Source organism: Pelophylax lessonae, assembly GCF_965119305.1.
Source record: "Pelophylax lessonae genome assembly, chromosome: 8".
Classification (NCBI taxonomy): Eukaryota; Metazoa; Chordata; class Amphibia; order Anura; family Ranidae; genus Pelophylax; species Pelophylax lessonae.
The window spans coordinates 53647443-53667439 of record NC_138775.1 but is presented as its reverse complement, the minus strand read 5'-3'; the positions used below and the strand labels follow the sequence as shown (position 1 = coordinate 53667439).

Here is a 19997-nt window from a genome sequence, read left to right as displayed (position 1 = left end):
GTGTATCACCTGAAGCCAGTCACTTCAATGGGTATATGTAAGGGTTTACAATCACTTTACCTCTTTATTGGGTTTGGAGCATTATAAGGGGAAAATCCATAAAGTGAGATCCCTCTGTAGCTAGACATTTTATGATGCCTAATTCTCTCCACACACAGTATATATAGTCCTTATCGATTTTACACTTAGTATGCCAGATTCACACACAATATTTAAAGAAACAGCATTCAAACACCCTTTCAAATAATACCTAAAGAATGCCAGCAGCTTAAATAGCTAAATATAATTCACTTTCAACTAGACTTGTTCCAAAACCTTGAAGACGTTTCCCCACTTCGTTTCTTAGTTCTTTACAATAGACGAAACTACCGAGTTGAGTGGTAAATCATCTTCTATACTGCAGAACAAGTCCAGCTTGTGAGTCTTGCTAACTACTACTAGCCACACTAAGACCATGTGTTGACCGTGATTGACATCTGACATAGTGTCACATATACCTAAATGGCTTCCCCTAGAAAATGAGATACATAAAACCACCATTTTTTTTTTCTTTTCGAATATTAGAATTTATATTTATTTTTGTAAACTAAGTGTTGGTGAACTGGCAGCAGTCCTCTATCCAAAACCTATGCATGTAATTTTAGGTGGAGAATTTTGGCAGTAGGTTGCAAACATCTAACATGAGAAGTTCCTCCAGCCATCTCCACCTCTTGCTGCTCCCTCTGGAGGAACAAAATGTTTTTGTTTCAAACGTTAATCCATCCCAGTTTCTAAAAACATTGAAGTAAAGATTTTATCTTCCATCAGATCCTTACAAAGGGAGCCTGGACATTAGCATGCGCTCCATTATGTCATGTGAATTATAATGAATTATTAACATCTGAAGAAAGTCTAGATTTTTGTATGCAACTTTATTTTTCCTCAGTGTTTTATAAGAATGGCTAACAACATTTTTTATATGACCAGCATTTGATTTTTTTTGTTGAACTTCTAATTATTTGTATTTTGATTTATATTGGTCTATTCTTGCACTGTATATACACGTAAGGGTTGGTATAAATTATATTAATTTTCAAAGATGCTACATGTCTGAAATGTGCTTATTACAAGCATTCTCTCTTGTATATACCTCTTCCTACATCTCTGGTGCTAATTATACACATTTTTTTTTCTTATTCTTTAAAAAATTTTATCTGTATTTCTTCCTGAGGAAAAACACCAGATTTGTGTTCACGCAAATTGTACCCATTGTTCTTATTGTCATAGGTATTTATAATATGCACTGATAACAGCTTTACTGGTGTTCACCTATTAACAAATAAATTATTTTTAAAGTTTTACAGTATAATGATCTTGTGTGATTTTTACACAGAATACGTTTTTTTTTTCTATGGAGGATGGTGAATAAAGTTCAATAAACATATTGCAATCATTTTATTTATTCATATTGTTAAAACACATAGGATGTTTGCAAGACATCCAAACATTCAGAAAAAAAATAAAATAAAATCGTACACACAATGTGTAAAAACAGATTGGGACCCTAGTACAGCACCTCCCTTTTTTGGCATCCTGGGTTCCAATGCCCCAAGGGGGTGTCTAACACTGGGTAACCTCCTTTGGTCAAAGAGTTTCGCTTATCGCGTAGCTTCCTCGGGACAAAATTTGGAGGAAATCATGTTAGCAGAATCAGTTGGTCCCAATGTAGGTAAAAAATGCATGTCTTTTGGGCAGACATAGAGACGACAAAATAACTCAACCTACAGAGGTGACATTGCCAATTAGTAGCTGGGAGATGTAACAACTCTTCACATTGGATACATCACTCTCCTTAGGATATAGTTTAGATGTATAACAGGATGGACAATCCTGTATTCAATGGCTACAAAACATGAGCTACCAAGCGTGACGATGTGAGTCCAGAATTCTGAAGGGCGTTGGGACCATGGAGATATCCATCTACCTATCCCAGGTGATGCCACATGGTCTACTGATGGACCGATAGTTTTTTCATTGCTGATACTGATATTTTGGCCATCTCATATTGGTATCGGCATTTTTTTTTAAAAAAATAAAATAAACACAAATTTTGACACAAATCTGTTACTGAACATATCAAACTTTATTTATTAACAATTGTAACATTCTTCACACCTTTACTGCATGAGAACTAATAGGAAAACTTCAATTGCAGGGACATTTAGTTTCACATCATTCTGATTGTGCATTAATGCATAATAAACTGCTGCAGTAGTGCATTCAATCACTGCAATAATTTTAAATCACTACTGCAGTACAGTCAGTGCAAAACTGCTAGAAAAAAAGCTAGGCAACACAATAGCTACACAGTGGATTGGACTGGAGTCAGTGGACTACCTCTGCAGTATTGCACTCACTGCAACTACTGCAGTCAGTGCTAAACTGCTCAAAAAAAGCTAGACAGTGGATTGGAGTCAGTGGACTACCTCTGCAGTAGGGCACTCATTACAACTAAAAAAAGCTAGACAACAGCTACACAGTGGATTTGAGTGGACACTACTCTTTTTAATACTCCCAGTTAAGTGGAATAATATTATACTGCAGAAAGCAGAACATTTAAGCACGTCCATGGTCACCTGTTAAAGGGCTTCTGTTTTGTTCATATAATGCTGCCACTTCATAAACATGCTCAGGAGGAGCGGAAGACAGAGGAGCAGAGAGGTATCTTCTAGCATGTGAAGCAAGTCTTTTGTAGCGTGCTTCATTTTCTTTCCACCACTGAAGAGGATCATTCCTTCTGTCAATTTTGCTGGAACACTGTGGTGGGTGGCTGGCTTGGGGTCACCGTTGTTGGTAGCTGGCTTTCTGGAACACTGTGGTCACTGTGGCTGGATGCTGCCCGGCTAGCACCTTGTTCTGTTGTGGGTCCGATGGCTGGCACCCTGTGGTGAGTGGCTGAGGCCAGGGCCTGTGGGTGGATGGCTGGCACCGTGACCAGACTGTAGCTGGCTGCACAAGAGGTTGTCCGAGGCAGTCTTAAGGCAGAGAACATGTGCAGCGCGTGGTGAAATGACGTCAGCTATGGGCCACGCAGGCGTGGGAGTCGGTGTTAGAAGGCAGAACGTGTGCGCGCAACATATGCAATGACGTCATGAAAATATCGGTAGATCCAAAGGCTGATTCCGATATATTGGGGAAAGTTCATATCAGCCCTCGATATATCAGTGTTGCCGATAATCGGTCAATCTCTGACCTGGTCAAATCCTAGAGGGATCCCCCAACTCCTATGACAGCCCCAGAGCTAGGCATCCATCCCCATCCATAGAAGGATGCAGACCATCATTCCTCAAATAACCACCAAGCTTTGGAAAGAATCATCCATACCATTCCTGGGTTCCTAGCCTGTACAGGAAGTAACATCACCTTATATACTCAAGCCATGCAGAACATCACTTCCACAGCATAATCTTTGTAAGTTCAGCCAAGCATGGCTGGGTTTGCCGCACGTTTAAACTAGCATCTCACACATCAGTAACTACTGCTGCAGACCACCCCCCAACTCTACTGCTGATGGGTCCAAATTCCCAGCACTGATCCCTCAAACCCCAGTCCAGCACAGAGCAATGAAAGTTGCAGTGAAGATTACCCACGTCTCAGTGATCTACCTTATCTGTAGTCAGTGTCTGCATTGAAGTGGAATTCCAGTCTGGAACTGACTGGTTGCAGCCGCTGCCCCCTCCCTGTGGCAGCAGTATGGGGAGAAGTTCCACGTACTAGCTGTCGCCCTTTAAAAAACAACATGGCTGTGCAGGGCTCCGCTCACACAGCTGTGTGTCTTAACTACAAGCCCCAGCATCCTTTGCGGCTGTCGGCTTGTAGTTTGATGAACTACCACAACGATGTGGAGCAATGTAATAGTTAATTGAGTGTTCCTGTCAGCGAGTATCGGCTTACCCATATGGTACGTACGGGCACACAGATACACTGACAGTGTGCAGGGGACCTGCATTGCCTCACAAATATGCTGATTGCTAGTGAAATGTTTTCCAGGCTCCTGCGACAAAAAAAACAAATTGCACATTTTTTATTTAGTTAACCTTCCTTTAAAAAAAATAGCTCCAATCCACCTTTTCTCTATACTAACTAATCAGGATGTGCCGATACCAAGCCTTTGCACGAGTGTCGGTACTCCCCCAAATGCTCCTGATACTGCAGCGCAATTTGTCCAAATCACATGAAATTTCCCCCACTGCTCCTGTGTGTAAAAAGGGATTACAGTACCATCGAGTAGGTATAAAAAAAATAAAAAAGAACTGTCAGTACATAGAACCTGCATGCAGTCTGCTGGAGATGTAGACGCAGTCTGCCCCCAAGCTGACATCACTTCTGCCCTATACTCACAGGGACCCAAAACTTCTCCTCTAGCACAGTGGTTCTCAATTCCGGTCCTCGGGACCCACTAACAGGCCAGATTTTAAGTATTACCTTGGGGGATGCAGACTAGAATACTGCAATCACTGAGCAGCAAATGAGATCACCTGTGATGTAATTTAGTTATCTTGCAAACCTGGCCTGTTGGTGGGTCCCGAGGACCGGAATTGAGAACCACTGCTCTAGCAGCCCTGATTTGCTACCATCGGAAGGCCAGGACACCCATGTAGATTTTGCATTTGGCCAGATGTACTGAGTGTTCCATTTTTTTTTTTTAACTGCCCACTGAAAGGCGCTTTTCCCTTTTAACACAAAGTTGGGGGGGGGGGTCACATGCAATTTGGACAGGAATCACACAGCATTCCTGTTCAAATTGCATGCAATTTGCACCGTTTTTTGGACGCAAATCCCACTGCAAAGTACCGGTACTCTATCTGCGAGCTCCTGATGCATGTGGCACGTAATGGCCGCTGAGCTGGGATATATGCCAGAGGTCCAGCCGCCATTCTAGGTTTAGTTTGGGGGCAACCCGAAGTGTTTTGTATTCTTTATGGACCTTCTATTTTTTTTCTGCATTTACTGGCGTTTAGCTTATGGGAGTCCAAGCTTTTATAGTGCTTTATTTTGTTTTAAAGTTTTGGCTAAAATAAAAAATGATTCCCTGCTCATGTCTGATTAAAAAATTCCTTGATAATTTCAGCTTTATGTGTGGGAGTACCACCGCATTGGTCAGCTCAAACAGATTTTCAGAGAGGAAACACATTCATACAGTATCTTACAAGCATTAGTACCCCGCTCACATTTTTGTAAACATTTCATCTCTTTTCATGTAACACTAAAGAAATGACACTTTGCTACACAATGTAAAGGCGTTTACAGCTTGTGTAAGTGTAAATTTGCTGTCCCCTCAAAATAACACACAGCCATTAATGTCTAAACTGCTGGCAACAAAAGCGAGTACGCCCCCAAGTTAAGACATCCAAATTATCCCAAAGTGTCAATATTGTGTAGCCACCATTATTTTACAGCACTGCCTTAACCCTCTTGGGCATGGAGTTCACCAGAGCTTCACAGGTTGCCGTTGGGAGTCCTCTTCCACTCCTAAATGACCACATCAAACGGAAGGTGGAGGAGCCTAAGGTCTCGAAGATGCTCAATATGGTTTAAGTCTGGAGACATGCTTGGCCAGTTCATCACCTTTACCCTCAGCTTCTTTAGCAAGGCAGTGGTCGTCTTGGAGGTGTGTTACAAGTCATTGTTTGAATACTGCCCTGCCTTCGAAGAGGTGATCATGCTCTACTTCAGTATGTCACAGTACATGTTAGCATTCATGGTTCCCTCAATGAACTGTAGCTCCCCAGCACTCATGCAGCCCCAGACCATGACACTCCCACCACCATGCTTGACTGTAAGCAAGACACTTGTCTTTGTACTCCTCACCTGGTTGCCACCATCTGAACCAAATAAGTTTTTGTCTCAGACCACAGGACATGGTTCCAGTAATGCATGTCCTTAGTCTGCTTTGTCTTCAGCAAACTGTTTGTGGGCTTTGATCATATTTAGAAGAGGCTTTCTTCTGTGACGACAGCCATGCAGACCAATTTGATGCAGTGTGTGGCGTAAGGTCTGAGCACTGACAGGCTGACCCCCCCCCCCCCCCCCCCCACACCTTCAACTTCTGCAGCAATGCCAACAGCACTCATACGTCTAATTCCCAAAGACCTTTGGATATGACACTGAGCATGTGCACTCAACATCTTTGGTTGACCATGGCGAGGCCTGTTCTGAGTGGAACCTGTCCTGTTAAACCGCTGTAGTCTTGGCCACTGCTGTAGCCATGTCAGGGTCCTGGCAATCTTCTAGCCTAGGTCATCTTTATGTAGAAAATTTTTTTTTAAGATCCTCAGAGAGATCTTTGCCATGAGGTGCCATGTTGAACTTCCAGTGACCAGTACGAGAGTGAGAACACAACATTTAACAGATCTAGTCCCCATTCACACCTGAGATGTTAACACTAACAAGTCAGACCACAAAAGGCTAATTTTGACATTTTCACTTAGGGATGTACTCACTTTTGTTGCCAGCATTTTAGACATTAATGGCTGTGTGTTGAGTTATTTTGAGGGGACAGCAAATTTACACTGTTATACAAGCTGTACACTCACTACTTTACATTGTAGCAAAGTGTAATTTCTTCAGTGTCACAAGATAATAAAAAATTTACATAAATGTGAGGGGTGTACTTTTGTGAGATACTGCATCTCAAAACTCCTTCCTAATGGACTTCACTTTTAGCCAACTCTCCTCTTAAAGCTGAATTGAGGTCTCCTGTACTGCAAGGGTTAAATGATTGGCAAGTCTGGGAGTAGAGGAATAATCCGTAATACCCTTAAGTGTTCACCTTTTGGAATGCTACAACCAAATCTAGGGTCCAATTGTTACATTTCCCTCACCCGGTGACAACGGGGGAAGAGGGGGGGCTTTCACCCACAACCACATTTAAAATTGTCAAGATTGTGCGGGGTTCACCTGCACAGCCACATCACTTCGGGGGGGGGGGGCGTTCACGCATTGAATTTTTTATCCTTCAAGGCTTTGTGGGACAGCTTGCACAGAACGGAAAGGGCCTGATGGGACAAGAAATTTAAGATTACAGTTTATTCCTCTAGCCCCAACTACATGGGAAAAAATATCCATCCTTCAAACACTCCAGACTACAAAATATATGTGTTCCAAACCTGTAATAGAAGGCATCCCCAGAACATACAAATCCTTTGGTGCATGGAGCTCTGCTTGCTGATCCAAACATCTTTAAAGCTGAACTCCAGCTTCTACAGTTTATTCGGGCCAGCTTGGCCCCAACAAATGAACTATGTCCCTCACTAACCCGGGACGCTGCTGGATGTATAAATGTTATGTAGCCGACAGCATACTGCACTGTGTTCTGGGTGCAAACCAAGACTTCCTGTATCATACCTAGAACAGAGTCTGAGCAGCACTCCGCTAGAGAAATACACAGTATAGCATCAACCCGCCAATTAGCAGATCTAGGGGGTGAAGGCCCACTTTTAATGAGCATTGCAAAGCCCTTAGGCTGCATTCATATGTCAGCTTATAATCGCGGGCAGAACCGCCGCGGTTCCGCCCACGATTCGGAGATTATTGCAAATCGCGGGACGCCTAGCGTTGCCCGTTGATTTGCAATAGCCCCCCAAACGCCGAGCGATGTTGCCGCGATTTACGGCAACGTCGCGCAAACAAAATCGTGGGACGCAATACGCTCCAAAGAAGCTCTTGTACTTTTTTGGAGCGTATTGCGTCCCGCGATTTTGTTTGCGCGATGTTGCCGCGATTGCAGCCTAAGTCTCCATTGGGAAACTTTACTTGGATACAGTTATGTTACAGGAGAAGCCCAATAAAAAAAGTGCTGGAAAAGGTTATGGAGTAATTGTATATTCTCAGCAAAATACTGCCACTTCTACCACAGTAGGCTGTATTATAACAAGCTTAGCACAAAGCCCCTGTGGTGCATTTTGAGACACAGGACAGCCTTTCAAAAGGAGGCTTGACTAAACCAATGAAACTAGACCTTCACAAATGTAGGCAAAAGTTACTCCACTCAAAAATGAGTTTTCCAAATATTTTATTCCAAGTCTGTGGTCATATTTAAACAAGGACACCGTATTTCTTCAGGACGTCTGTGTACTTTGCAATTTTACTTTCAACATTCTTCTCTGCTTGCTTCTTCAGTTTCTGCATGAAAAAAAAAAAAAGGTAAAGATGTGCAACAATGTTCCAGAAAACACACTTGACATGTATTTACCCACAAACAGCAAGTAGCAATGACAGAACACCTGCTCTATATTGGTTTTATCCTGGGGCAGCCTTTTAGACCCAATGTAATACCAAAGACTTTAGGTGCATTGTGTTTTGAGAAGGGGCATTAAAGTTGCACTTCAGAATAAGTATAAAATAAAAAAAGACTTTGCAGCAAGGCCCCTTTCCATAGTGCAATGGATAAATGCTTGTTTTCTACAGGACAATAAGCAGCTTTACTTCCCTTACAATTGGCTTCTGCAGGCTTCACCAGTGCTGGTCCCCTGAAGCCATTTTGCCAGTCCCAAGTGTTTTACCACATACAACGCAGGACCATTAGTTTGGCATAGTACAGACCCACCCAAATCTCAGAATGCAAGGGGTGCTGGGGAGCAAGGAATAAGGAAAGTATAGATTACCCTTGCAGTGTGGGGGCCCCACTCCAAGGGACATTTAAGGGATACTAAATGCCATTTTCTTACTGCTAATGAAAAGATCTACCTTATGGGATGCATCTTGATATCCACATCAAGCTTCCTGCCAGATTCTGTTTATCCCCTTACACCACTGTCCACAGCACCAGTGAGCCCTTACTGTGTCTCGCATGATCCCGGCACATGCAAGCTGCCTCACTGCATAGAGCTGCAAGCCACTTCTCCGATATGCCTGCTCCTCCGATCCTCAGTGCTTGGCCATCCCTACTCTGGATTCAGGGAAGCAGCACCCTGAGGCCAGAAGTCAGCAAATGGGGGAGCTTTGTAAGTGGTTGCCTACACTGGACTATCTACATGTACTTGGGTATGTTACAGTTTTTGCTAGCAATGGATGAAGTTAAAAAAAAAAAAAATTAAAGCTGAGCCTTTAGTACCGATTTCACCAAGAATTCAACTTTAGGCATGATGCAAAAAGAAAGCATCTCTTCACTATGGCTGCTTAATTACAGCAGATAAGCGCAGTGTCAAAGGCACTAGTCTTGATTTCCAGCCAAAAGGTTACTTTGAAAAACCACTATCAATTTCAGAACTGGAAAGATACAACCAGAGCTCCAACTTGGATCTAAAATCTACTAAGGCCCAGTTCACAGATGCGCTTTGGACGCAATTTGAACTGTATCCAATATGCATTACATGTGAACCAGCGGCCTTCTCTTAGGAGCTGGTTAACATATAGACCAGGTGCTCTTTAAAAAAACTGCACCGGACTACTTTGAAAAACTGACCAACACATGTGAACTGGCCCAAAGTAAATAGAAAATTTACCAAAAATAAATATTCCTGCTAGTTCTCTATTCACCCTCCAAATAAAAAACATTTTGTCAGCTTACCATGACCAGCTTCTTTTTGTTATAGTGCAGCTTGGCCTTTGCCTTCCTCTTCTCCTCCAGAGTGGCAGTGACTGCCTGGTACTTCCAGCCAACCTCATGGGCAAGGCGGCCAAGGAGAGCAAACTACAACAGATAAAAATATACGGTTAGACTTGCCATTTAAGCCAACAGAATGAGACCACACCATCGGTCAGGTCTGACTTTATTTTGATGTCTGCTCCAGCTATACTTAAATACCTTGCGTGTTGGCTTCAAGCGCACAATCTTTAGGGCAGCAGGGACCACCATACGCTTCCTCTGTTAGGGAAATTTGTGTCAATTTCAGCAAGAGCCATGAGTTATGAAAAATGTTGCATTACAAAGGTTTAACATCTTAGTCACCTTATCGTAAGGAGGTGGGATACCGTCAAAGACCTTCAGTCGCTCCAGAGCAGCCTGTCCTCGCTTAGTCTTGTGTGGCAGCATACCTGTGCAGAAAGGAGACCAGTTAAGCAGCAGTGCCCATCAGTATGCTGTCACGCTGTATTACCAGAATACATTTGTGCAAATTACAATGCAACTCTTTATACTCTGAGCAGTAGACCCCATCATGATAAACACCCAACAACAATGTCACACAACTAGAGGTACACTTTATTCTGTAACCCAGCCTCCCAACCTTAACATCGAGGAACCTTTAAATAACTTTCTGGTTTTATAGAACCCTGCTTACTACAGCTTATAGCATATTAGCATGATGGTCAGTGGTAATTATGCCTCATATCTGTGGCAACTTGGACAAATGCCACCCTCATGCTAGCCATAGACCGTTAAAATATCGGAATGGAGCAACTACAAGTAACGCCAGCCTTAGCTAACAGCACGCAATGAACAACCAGGGCACGGTTGAGCTCTCTAGGTAGTTAAAGGAGTCTGTCATTGCGTAACTGTTGCCCAAGTTACGAGTAGACAGCTTACACTGAGTGCAGGAGACCTGCATTGCACCCACAATCTGCAGATTGCAGGTGCAATGCTTTACAGGCGCCTAAAAAGATAAATGCATTAAAGGTGAACTTATCCTCTTAACTGTGCCCTGAAAAGTGCTTGATAACCTATCAAAGGGAGATGAAAGGAGGGTAGCATGGGTTCAAGAGGAGATGAGGCATCATGAGCCAGTAGTTCCCCCCCCCCCTTTTCCCATCACTGAATGGCACTTTTGCATTGTGGGCATGCACTGCAAGCCAAACATTTGGGTCGTGGTTGCAGCACAGCCCCATTTCATACGTGGGAGAGTTTAATCTCTGGTGACCAGTAGGTTGCAGTTGGTAAAAAGGCAGCTTATGTTAAAGGAGCCTTGGGGTGTTCTATTAACTTCACTGCTTTGCACTTCCTGTTCACTAAGGGTCTGCTGGCATAGAAATCAGTCCATTAAAAACAGAAAAAAAAAAAACAATCACAGTACAATTATGGAACCCATAGAGATTCTGCTATTCCTGAGGGGGAGGAAATATCCCCAAAAGCCTATGCCTTTTGAAAAAGTACACCAGAGGCCCCTTTTAAATGCTGCAATGTAAAAAAAAAAAAAAATACACATTTGTTTTACCTGCAAAAATGTGCATTTTTTTTTTTTACAGAAGGTGAACATATCCTGTAAAGATACAAAATGCTAGTGAGTTATCCAAACCATGTTCCTTAGCCAAAAAGTAAATAAAGTTACCTCTTACAGTCCTCCAGAAGATGCGGCTAGGTGCTCTGAAGTGGTATGGCCCACGGGAAGGGTTTGTGTTCATGCGTTTACGCAGAAAAGAAAGGTATTTGACTACAAATAAAAAAAAAAAAACAAAAAAAAAAAAAAAAAACAAATATAAGTGCATGTTTTTAACCCAAGTATCAATCTGTCAAACATGGTTTAATCCTATTCTAATGAAATTAACATCTTCCGGACCAAGCGCCGCAGATATACTGCGGCAAGCAGCCCCTCCTGCCGGCGCACCACCGCCCCCACTCAGCAGCAGAGACTCCGATGCACGGGGCAGGCGGCTCCGATTGCCACCGGCCACCCACGATCACTCCCTGCTGAGAGAAAGGACGGTCAGCTATTGTAAACAAAGCTGACCGTTCCCTTTGGAATGATCACAGAGCGGCTGTGATCCTATATAGGATCACAGGTCTCTATAATCATTTCAAAAGCCCCTCCCCCCACAGCTAGAAACACTCCCCTAGGCTTAAATTTAACCCCTTGATCACCCACTGTATTAACCCCTTCCCTGCCAGTGTCATTACACTAACAGTGCATATTTTTAGCACTGATAACTGTAGTAATGTCACTGGTCCCCACAAAAGTGTAAAAAATGTCAGTCAGGGGTCCGATCTGCCGCAGTCCCACTAAAAATTTGCAGATCGCCACCATTACTAGGAAAAAAAAAAAAAAAAAAAAAAAAAAACACAAAAGGCCATTTTGATTGGTTTGTGCAAAAGTTATTGCATCTACTAATTACGGGAAAGATTGTTTTTTTAACCAAAAATGTAGCAGAAAAAAATTGGCACAAAATGTTAGAAAATTTGTTTTTTTTTAATTTTTATTTTTGGAATGTTATATAGCAGAATGTGAAAAATGTTTTTTCAGAATTGTTTTGTTTATAGTGCGCAAAAAGATAACAAAAAAAAAATACAGGTGATCAAATACCACCAAAAGAAAGCTTTTAGTTGGGGGGGTGTACAATTTATTTAGGTACAGCTTCCCACAACCGCGCAATTGTCCGTTAAAGTAACGCAGTGCCGAATCGCAAACAAAATGGCCTGGTCTTTAAGGGGGCAAATCCATCCGGTCCAGAAGTGGTTAATAACCAACTTAAAAAATGGACAATAAGGGCAGTACTAAATTTAAAGGCCTCATGCACACGGGATGTTTATAAAAACAGTTTTAGAATGCTGCGTTTCTGCATTGGCTTTAAGCAAAACTATACTTACACAAAAGCTTATGGCTCAACCTGCCTAATAGCCACTTTTTCAGCTGAAAAACGTCAAACACTTCTGCCAAGAAACACCGATAACAGCCTAGGTGTGCATGGACACAAGAATTACATGCTGGGGAGTTTGCTGGCTGCAGTAGCTGTAAAATGTCCAGTGTGCATGAGGCCAAAAAGGTCATACCTCAAGACAGTTGCAGCAATAATGCTCTCACTAAGAGTCCTTTCACACGAACGATCCGATCTACCTGTCAGTTTTTTAGGCGGATCCGATTGGATCCTCAATGCATCCCTATGGGGCAGCGGAGACATCTCCACTGACATCCGCTGCTATCCGATTCGGTCCGTGAAATCCGGACGGATGAATTCCTATTTTCCATCCGTCCAGCAGATCGGATGAGAACGGACAGTGGTCCGTTCTCAATTGATTCTCTGACAGAGCAGAGACGGAGCTGTCATTCGCCTGCTCAGCGGGGATCGGCGGATCGATCCCCGCTGAGCAGCACGGAGTCCGCCAGCTGAGGCAGACCATGTGAAAGGAGCCTTACTGAAACTGAATGAGCAGGCCATAGGGGAAAAAAAAAGCAAAAAAACCCAACTGTGCGAGCAAAGCAGGCTTATTAAACACCCAAGTTCTCATCTTTTGATCCCTTACTATACATCTTGCTATGCACAATATCCATTCTACTTACGTTTGTTGCGGTAAAAGTTGCCAGAAATGTTGATACCTTCACATCTGACGACAACCACTTTACGCCCTGCCCAAAAAAAAAAAAAAATTATACTAGAAGATAAACACAAAGGGCCAACACCACATTTTTAGTCTACTGCCATTTGATAAAAGCTGAACTTCAGACAGATAGAAAGACAAATTGATACAGCTTTTCATTCATGAAAATATGCATGCAAGAAATTTTCCTGTCTGTTTCCTCAGTAAGAATCAAGACTTGTCCTCCCAGACAGGGCTAATATGGCAGAGCTTTGTAAATCCCAAAGCTGGACGGACAAACATACTAATATGTATTGGTTCTGTGTATTTAGCCATTTGCCTGAAGGCCAGCTTTTATCTTATGGCACCATGGGCAGTTGGTCTCAGATGGTAGTGCATGTAAAGTTATCTCATGGCCGTGAAACTCAAACAAGATACTTTTTTTTGTTCATCAATGACCATTACATGTCAAAATATACATTAGGTTGGTTTCAATACTCACCAAGCAAAACTTGCTTAGCAACAATGGCGGCGAGACGACCAAGGAGATGTCCTCTGCCATCTAGGACCAGAACCTGCAATAAAGAGACTGTCAAATTGGGTACAATATGTAGAGATATTACAACCTAATTCTAGTCAGCTGTCTCAGATGGTAGTGCATGTGAAATGGTTTCAAGGCAGCAAAGCTCAAACACAAGGGTCATCAATGACAGACTGACGCAGTTTAGGATGGGCTCGTTTAAATGTTTAAAGTTGAACATGCAAGCAAGAAAAATGAATGCATTTCAACTTGTCCAGCAGCACTTTCCCATGGTTAGGTAAATCATACTGCATTCATTCACACTGCATCAGCATGTAAATGCAACTCCTTAAATTAAAAAAGGGCACGACAAATGCATGCAAATGTGCATGGGGAAGCCACACATTGAACACATGGGTTGCAGTGTAAATGAGTCCTAAAGCAAGGCTTTAAAGGATAAGTTCACCTTTTGTAATCTGTAACATCCATATTCATGGTGAAACATGTTACAAAAGCACTGTAAAAGTGAACTACTTTAAACACTACTAGATCAATTATGCCCAAGATAAAAAAAAACCTTCACAGGCTAATTAGTATACAAATGTACAACTTACATGACTTGAAGCCTTGATGCCACCACCCAAGTTCTTGTAGAATCCTGGAAGACCTCCTTTAGTTAGTTCTGAAGGTATCTTCTTGATCGGTGCTTTGCCCTTTGGTGGGGCCTTGGCCTTTGGTGGGGCCTTGCCCTTGGCCTAAATGCAGGGAAAAAAGTAAAATTGCATTATTTCTCAATTACTAGTAACAGAAATCCTATTTGTCAAGATTCACAGAAACCACAGCAAACATGAATTATAAAGGATCGTGCACACAGTCCTTAAAGGCAGTTCTCACAGGCTTTGAGTGTTTTTAAGCCTAATTTTTGTGATCAGAGGGGCCCTTTCAGATGCCCCGTGTACATGAGGCCTAAATATTAAATTCACAGGTTCATAATCCCCCAAGATCCAGTTACATCCTCCCCAGTAGGTGCCACCATTTTGCCTCCTAAAGCATTAAACAGGTAAATCATGGCTCTAAATCACAACTTTTCTGTGACAGTCACCAAACAAAGCTCTCTGCGGGGTAACAGACATGCCAGAGGCATTGATTACACTGAAATGAGGGCTTGATGACTTACAAAGTCTGCATTATCCAAAAGCACACCATTTATGTTAGGGAGATAAGCGGGATCTTTATATACGAGAATTTGTGACCAAATTACACCAAAAACTTGTGTCAAATAACACCCTACCATCAGGCAGAATCCCCGACAGTCCCTCCAAAAATAAGAGCAGGCTCAATATTCTAAACTGCTTCCAACATCACTAAACTTTGTGACAAAACCTAAATCAAAAAGAAAATCACTAAATGCCATTTACACAGCGGATATCTCAACTATGTCACATTAAGACTGGGTTCACACTGGTATGACATGACTGTTGCACAACGGTCGATTTGACTTTGCCCTGCGACATCGGTCCTTCCATCCAAATTTGAATGAACAGATTAAGATTCTGCTCCAAATTTGAGATAGTTAAGACTTGTCCTTTAACCAATCAAAACAATCCTGGTGTGAAAAATTCCTTTTCCTGCTGCAATCACCATGTTGGATGTCACAAGTCGGATGGTTAGGATGAGGATCCAACTTCAATCATAGTGAATAGGCTGAAAATGGGACCAAAGTAGTGCAGGAGCCTTTTTCAGTCAGACCGACTTGTGTCCGACCAGTTAAGACGGCTCTCATAGGGAACCATCGATTTCTACACATTCCTAAAGTCTGAGCCGTATGTCGCACCAGTGTGAACCAGGCCTAACTGGTGAACTATCACAGCTCATAACAGGTCACTGAATCTTTTGGACATCACCTGACCAAAAAAAAAAAATTTTGGTTTCGTTTTTTTCCCTTAAATTTACACCTGAATGTGGCTCTTTTACACTCAGTGGGGGAGGGGGTGGTATTAAAGTGATTGTAAATGACCTTGTAAACCAACCCATTCAGTTTACTATAGAAATGAAAGGCAAAACATTGCGTACAGATATGAAAAAAACATGAAATAATTTTTCCCTTTATAAGTGATCACATTCTCCGTTCTCAGCTGCATAAGAGCAGTGGGAGGAGAGGCAGCAGCACACCGAGCTTCCCAGTGAATGGCTGTCACATCATAAGTCAGTGTGCTCTCCTGCTTAGTGTGGTCAGTTTTTAATAAGAAAGCAGGGGGGACTAGCAGGAACACCAGGGATTTTACAAAGAAAGCAATACAAAGGACAGGACACTTATACATAGAAGTACATGGTACAGCAGACACATCAGGAATATGAAGTGTTGTGGTAACACTTTAAAGGGCCGACAAAAGTCTCCAATGTTCAGCCAATTACTTTTTGCATTTTCATTTTTCTAGCAGTCTGGGAAAAGTAAAAGTATCTGGGCAATAGCGCCACACTGCAGCATGAAGTCCTAAAAACTGAGGTCACCTTCCAGGAGGAGTGTATTGGCATCATTTACACATGAAAGCACCCAACTGGGTGCCTGTAAATGCCTTCTACTGACTGGAATAAGTGATCATCTAATCACAAATTCCTAAATGCTGCATAAATGACTACTTTACACCACATCCCTGCAGGTAGGAGCCAGCATTTGTAGAGGCACATCATCCAGTAATAGCAAATTTAAAAAGCTACAAGTAGCATAGCTGAGGACTTGAACCCATAATTACCAATCCATGTCCAGCGCTGTCTTCCATAAAGCCGATTCTTCCCAGGGCTGCCAATCATTGGTGACCCCATCTTTTGTTTTGGAAGCCGGTGTTCTGTCAGAGTACCATACCCTAGCAGAATTCCATACCTCCGTCATTTCCGGTTGCGGATCAGCTGTGGCTTCGTCATGAATCAGCTGCAGCCACATCACAACTAGTACTGCGCATGCGCAGAATAGGTAGGGCATTTTGATAACATTGTAAGGGGTCAGGCAAAAGTCCTAGTGTGCATGCGCCGGCGCACCAACAGGTCAGGCAGCGGGATCTCTGATAACATCCATCAGATGAGGACATGGGGGGAAAAAAAATTGGGACTTTGAGGCAAAATGTAAAAAGGCAAAATTAAAGTAACAATTCCCCCCCCCCCCCCCCCCATGTCCTCATATTGATCCAGGGATGGAGACTTCCTTACTATACGTCTCATTTAAAGTCCCAAACTTTGGTTTTTTCTTTTAACATCCATCCGATCTCCATGTCCCACACTGCGCCGACCCGACAATGAGACAGTGGGCGTGTGGGTAGGGAATAGTATAGCCCCATTGTCGGCTCGGCGCAGTGCCTGCCATGAAGATCGGATGGATGTTTGTTATAAGAGATGCCGCTACCAGATCTGTTGGTGCGCATGCGCAGTAGGACTTTTGCCTCACCCCCTTACGATGTTATCAAAATTCCCTACCAATTCCGCACATGCGCAGTAGGACTTTTGATATCGTAAGGGGGTGAGGCAATTTTCCCTACCTATTCTGCACATGCGCAGTAGGACGTGTGCCACGGCTACAGCTGGTGCATGACGAACCTGCACCAGAAATGAGGTAGGTAGGGCAATCTGATGGGGTAGGGTTTTCTGATAGAACACCGGGTGTCATTTCTAAATGTCTAACAGGTGGCCCCCTATGAGCATGTGTGGGACATGTCCGTACAGGTTGACCGGTCCCGCAGCCTGCTGGGACAAGTGACAATCTCAGGGGTGTCAGCAGGTACCATCACCCCCCAGTTCAGTGTACACGCATGACCTAACAAACCACCTTTTAGAACACAAGACGCAGCCATCCAAGGAGCAGGTTGGTAAATATCACTCTCTGCGGGGTTACAGCCAGAGACATCCAATGGAATCTCTGCCAGGTCCTGCAGATCAGCTAAGAGTACTGTGGTATAATCTGCATATAGGGCTCAAATCAAGAAGGGGACAAATTAAAAATAAAAAAGGGGGGGGGGGGTGAGGAGAACATTAGCTCCAAGAACTCTGGTCTTCATAGACCATTTTTTTGTTATATGGAAAAAGCTTTTTTTGACCCTACTTCAGTCCCAGGAGTGCACATTGACTCTCATGTGACCCAGAATCAGCCTACTAAAGCACACTGCCAGCTGCCAGTTACTCCAGGCTCTGGTAGGATCCAGACAATAATGTCAGGATCCACACAGTTGCCTGATCAGCAGCTGGCTCAGCACCAAAACAAGAAACTCCAATGAGTGCTGGATGGGCACAGAGCAATGACTGACAGTGGCTGAGTGATTGGTGGTCATGTGATCGCTCAGGTATTAGGCTGGGGGGGGGGGGAGGCAATTATGCATCCATGTTTGTTTTTGAAAACTCCAAACTTTTCCTTTACCAGAGACAAGTGTTGAGATTTTTACTTTTTTTTTGAGGGGGGGGGGGGGGGGGTAGGCAGATATTCATTTTAACAACGTGGGAGCAAAGAAAACAAAAGTTAGAATTATAATAAAAGATAGAGAGGAGGAGACCAGGACTTTAATGCCGGCTATACTCGCCCTCATGTATATGATCCCTCAGGCTGGCAGTAATCACACATTGAATGGGGGGGGGCCCGGATTCCCCCACTATCAGGCCATCCTGTAGTATGAGGCCCCCCGCCCCCATTAATAAGCTCTCCATCCAGTGTGAGTACAGCGGGGTCTCCTCCGTCCCCTCACACACACTGCACACGCCGGCCTGTCACATGGGAGCAGCACCAGCAGGCCTCAGCCTCCCCTCACTTATTCCCGCCGCCTCACACTCCCTCCCCGACCGGCCAGCGACACGTATACCGCTCCCGCCACAGCCCGGTGCCGCTCAGTACACGGCGGGGGGGACACAGACCGCCCAGAGCCGCCGCCACATCGGAGCCCCTCACCTTAGAGTCCGCCATCTTGTGCTGCCGGCCGAGAAAGAGACTTGAGCTCGGCCACGGGGTTTCCTAAAGGAGAGAGAGGGGCGGAAGTGAGGACAGAGCTCCGCCCAATAGCGCTGTCACTGGTTGCTGGAGGGGCGGGGAATAGAACACCAACCATACCCCGTGAGAAATCCATACTCACGACACTTCCTGTTAGAAACATAGAGGAGCAGAGTAGTGCGCATGCGGGCTCTGCGCGATGTGTGTGGTGGAGGGGTGTCCAATCACAGCTCACCTAAGGGGATTCCCGGAAGTGTGTGGAGGAGGAATGGAGACTGCAATTGGAGATGGGTGTGTGACTGTGTGTGTATGAGAGTTGTGTGGCTGACATGCCCATACACATGGCCATATTGATGGGTTCTCAGTCACTGACCTGGAATACTTGTAGGCTGCAGGCTTATTCCCGGCCAGTCACTGATCTGCTATTACAGTCACAGATAAGCAGACAATTGTCACCCTAAAGAGGGCGATCTCTGCTACAGCTTCCCAATCACAATCCGAGTTTCATCAGTAAAGTGTTTAAAAGTCAAAACTTTTTTTTATTTTAGTTTATAATAAAGTAGATAGGTTTAGACCTCATATACACCTGTGATTATTATTATTATACAGGATTTATATAGCGCCAACAGTTTGTGCAGCTTTTACAAGGTGAGTGCAGACAGTAAAGTTACAATACAATATAATACAGTAGGAATCAGAGGTCCCTGTTCCGTAGAGCTTACAATCTAGAGATAAGGGTCACGTGAAATGAGGTAATAACTGTGGAGGATGAACTGATGGAGTTACCACTATTCTGCCAGTGATTCCAAAGCAATGCAAGTCGCGGGACGTCCGATCGATTCCCGTGATTTGCAATGGCGCGATTTTGGCGCCCGACGAATCATGGTAAAATCGCGCAAACAGAATCGCGGGACGCCTAAAAGAAGTAGTACAAGAACTTCTTTTGGGTGTCAGACGACCCGCGATTCTGTTTGCGTGATTTTACCGCAATTCGTCGGGCGACAATCACTGCAAAATCACGCCGCATTTGGGGTGCCATTGCAAGTCACGGGAATTGCTCAGGCGTCCCTCGACTAGCAATTATCAGGCGTCCCTCGACTAGCAATTATTTGGAATCACAGGCAGAATCGCAGCAATTCTGCCCGCAACCCGAAACTCCTATATGTGAAAGGAGCCTTTTGGTCCTGCTGATTCGGTAAGAGGCGTGTGTTGGAGGGTGTTGGTGGTGGCGGTCCCTTCTATGGTTTTCAGTTGCACTGCACTTCTTTGGATGGATTGAGGAACTATTTTTTATTGGACTATTTTGT

General features: G+C 43.7%; 1 protein-coding gene across 1 annotated transcript; it reads right to left on the bottom strand.

Annotated features, from left to right (window-relative positions):
• Positions 1-8038: 8038 nt before the first annotated feature.
• On the bottom strand, positions 8039-18681 carry LOC309561471 (large ribosomal subunit protein uL13). The gene is made up of 9 exons (XM_082265412.1): positions 18652-18681; positions 14342-14482; positions 13710-13782; positions 13191-13256; positions 11247-11348; positions 9932-10017; positions 9788-9847; positions 9551-9673; positions 8039-8163 (listed from the first exon to the last, which is right to left on the bottom strand). Exons 1-9 carry the CDS (start codon positions 18664-18666, stop codon positions 8077-8079), a joined length of 753 nt encoding a protein of 250 aa, XP_082121538.1. The 5' UTR covers positions 18667-18681; the 3' UTR covers positions 8039-8076.
• Between the last annotated feature and the right edge of the window lie 1316 nt (positions 18682-19997).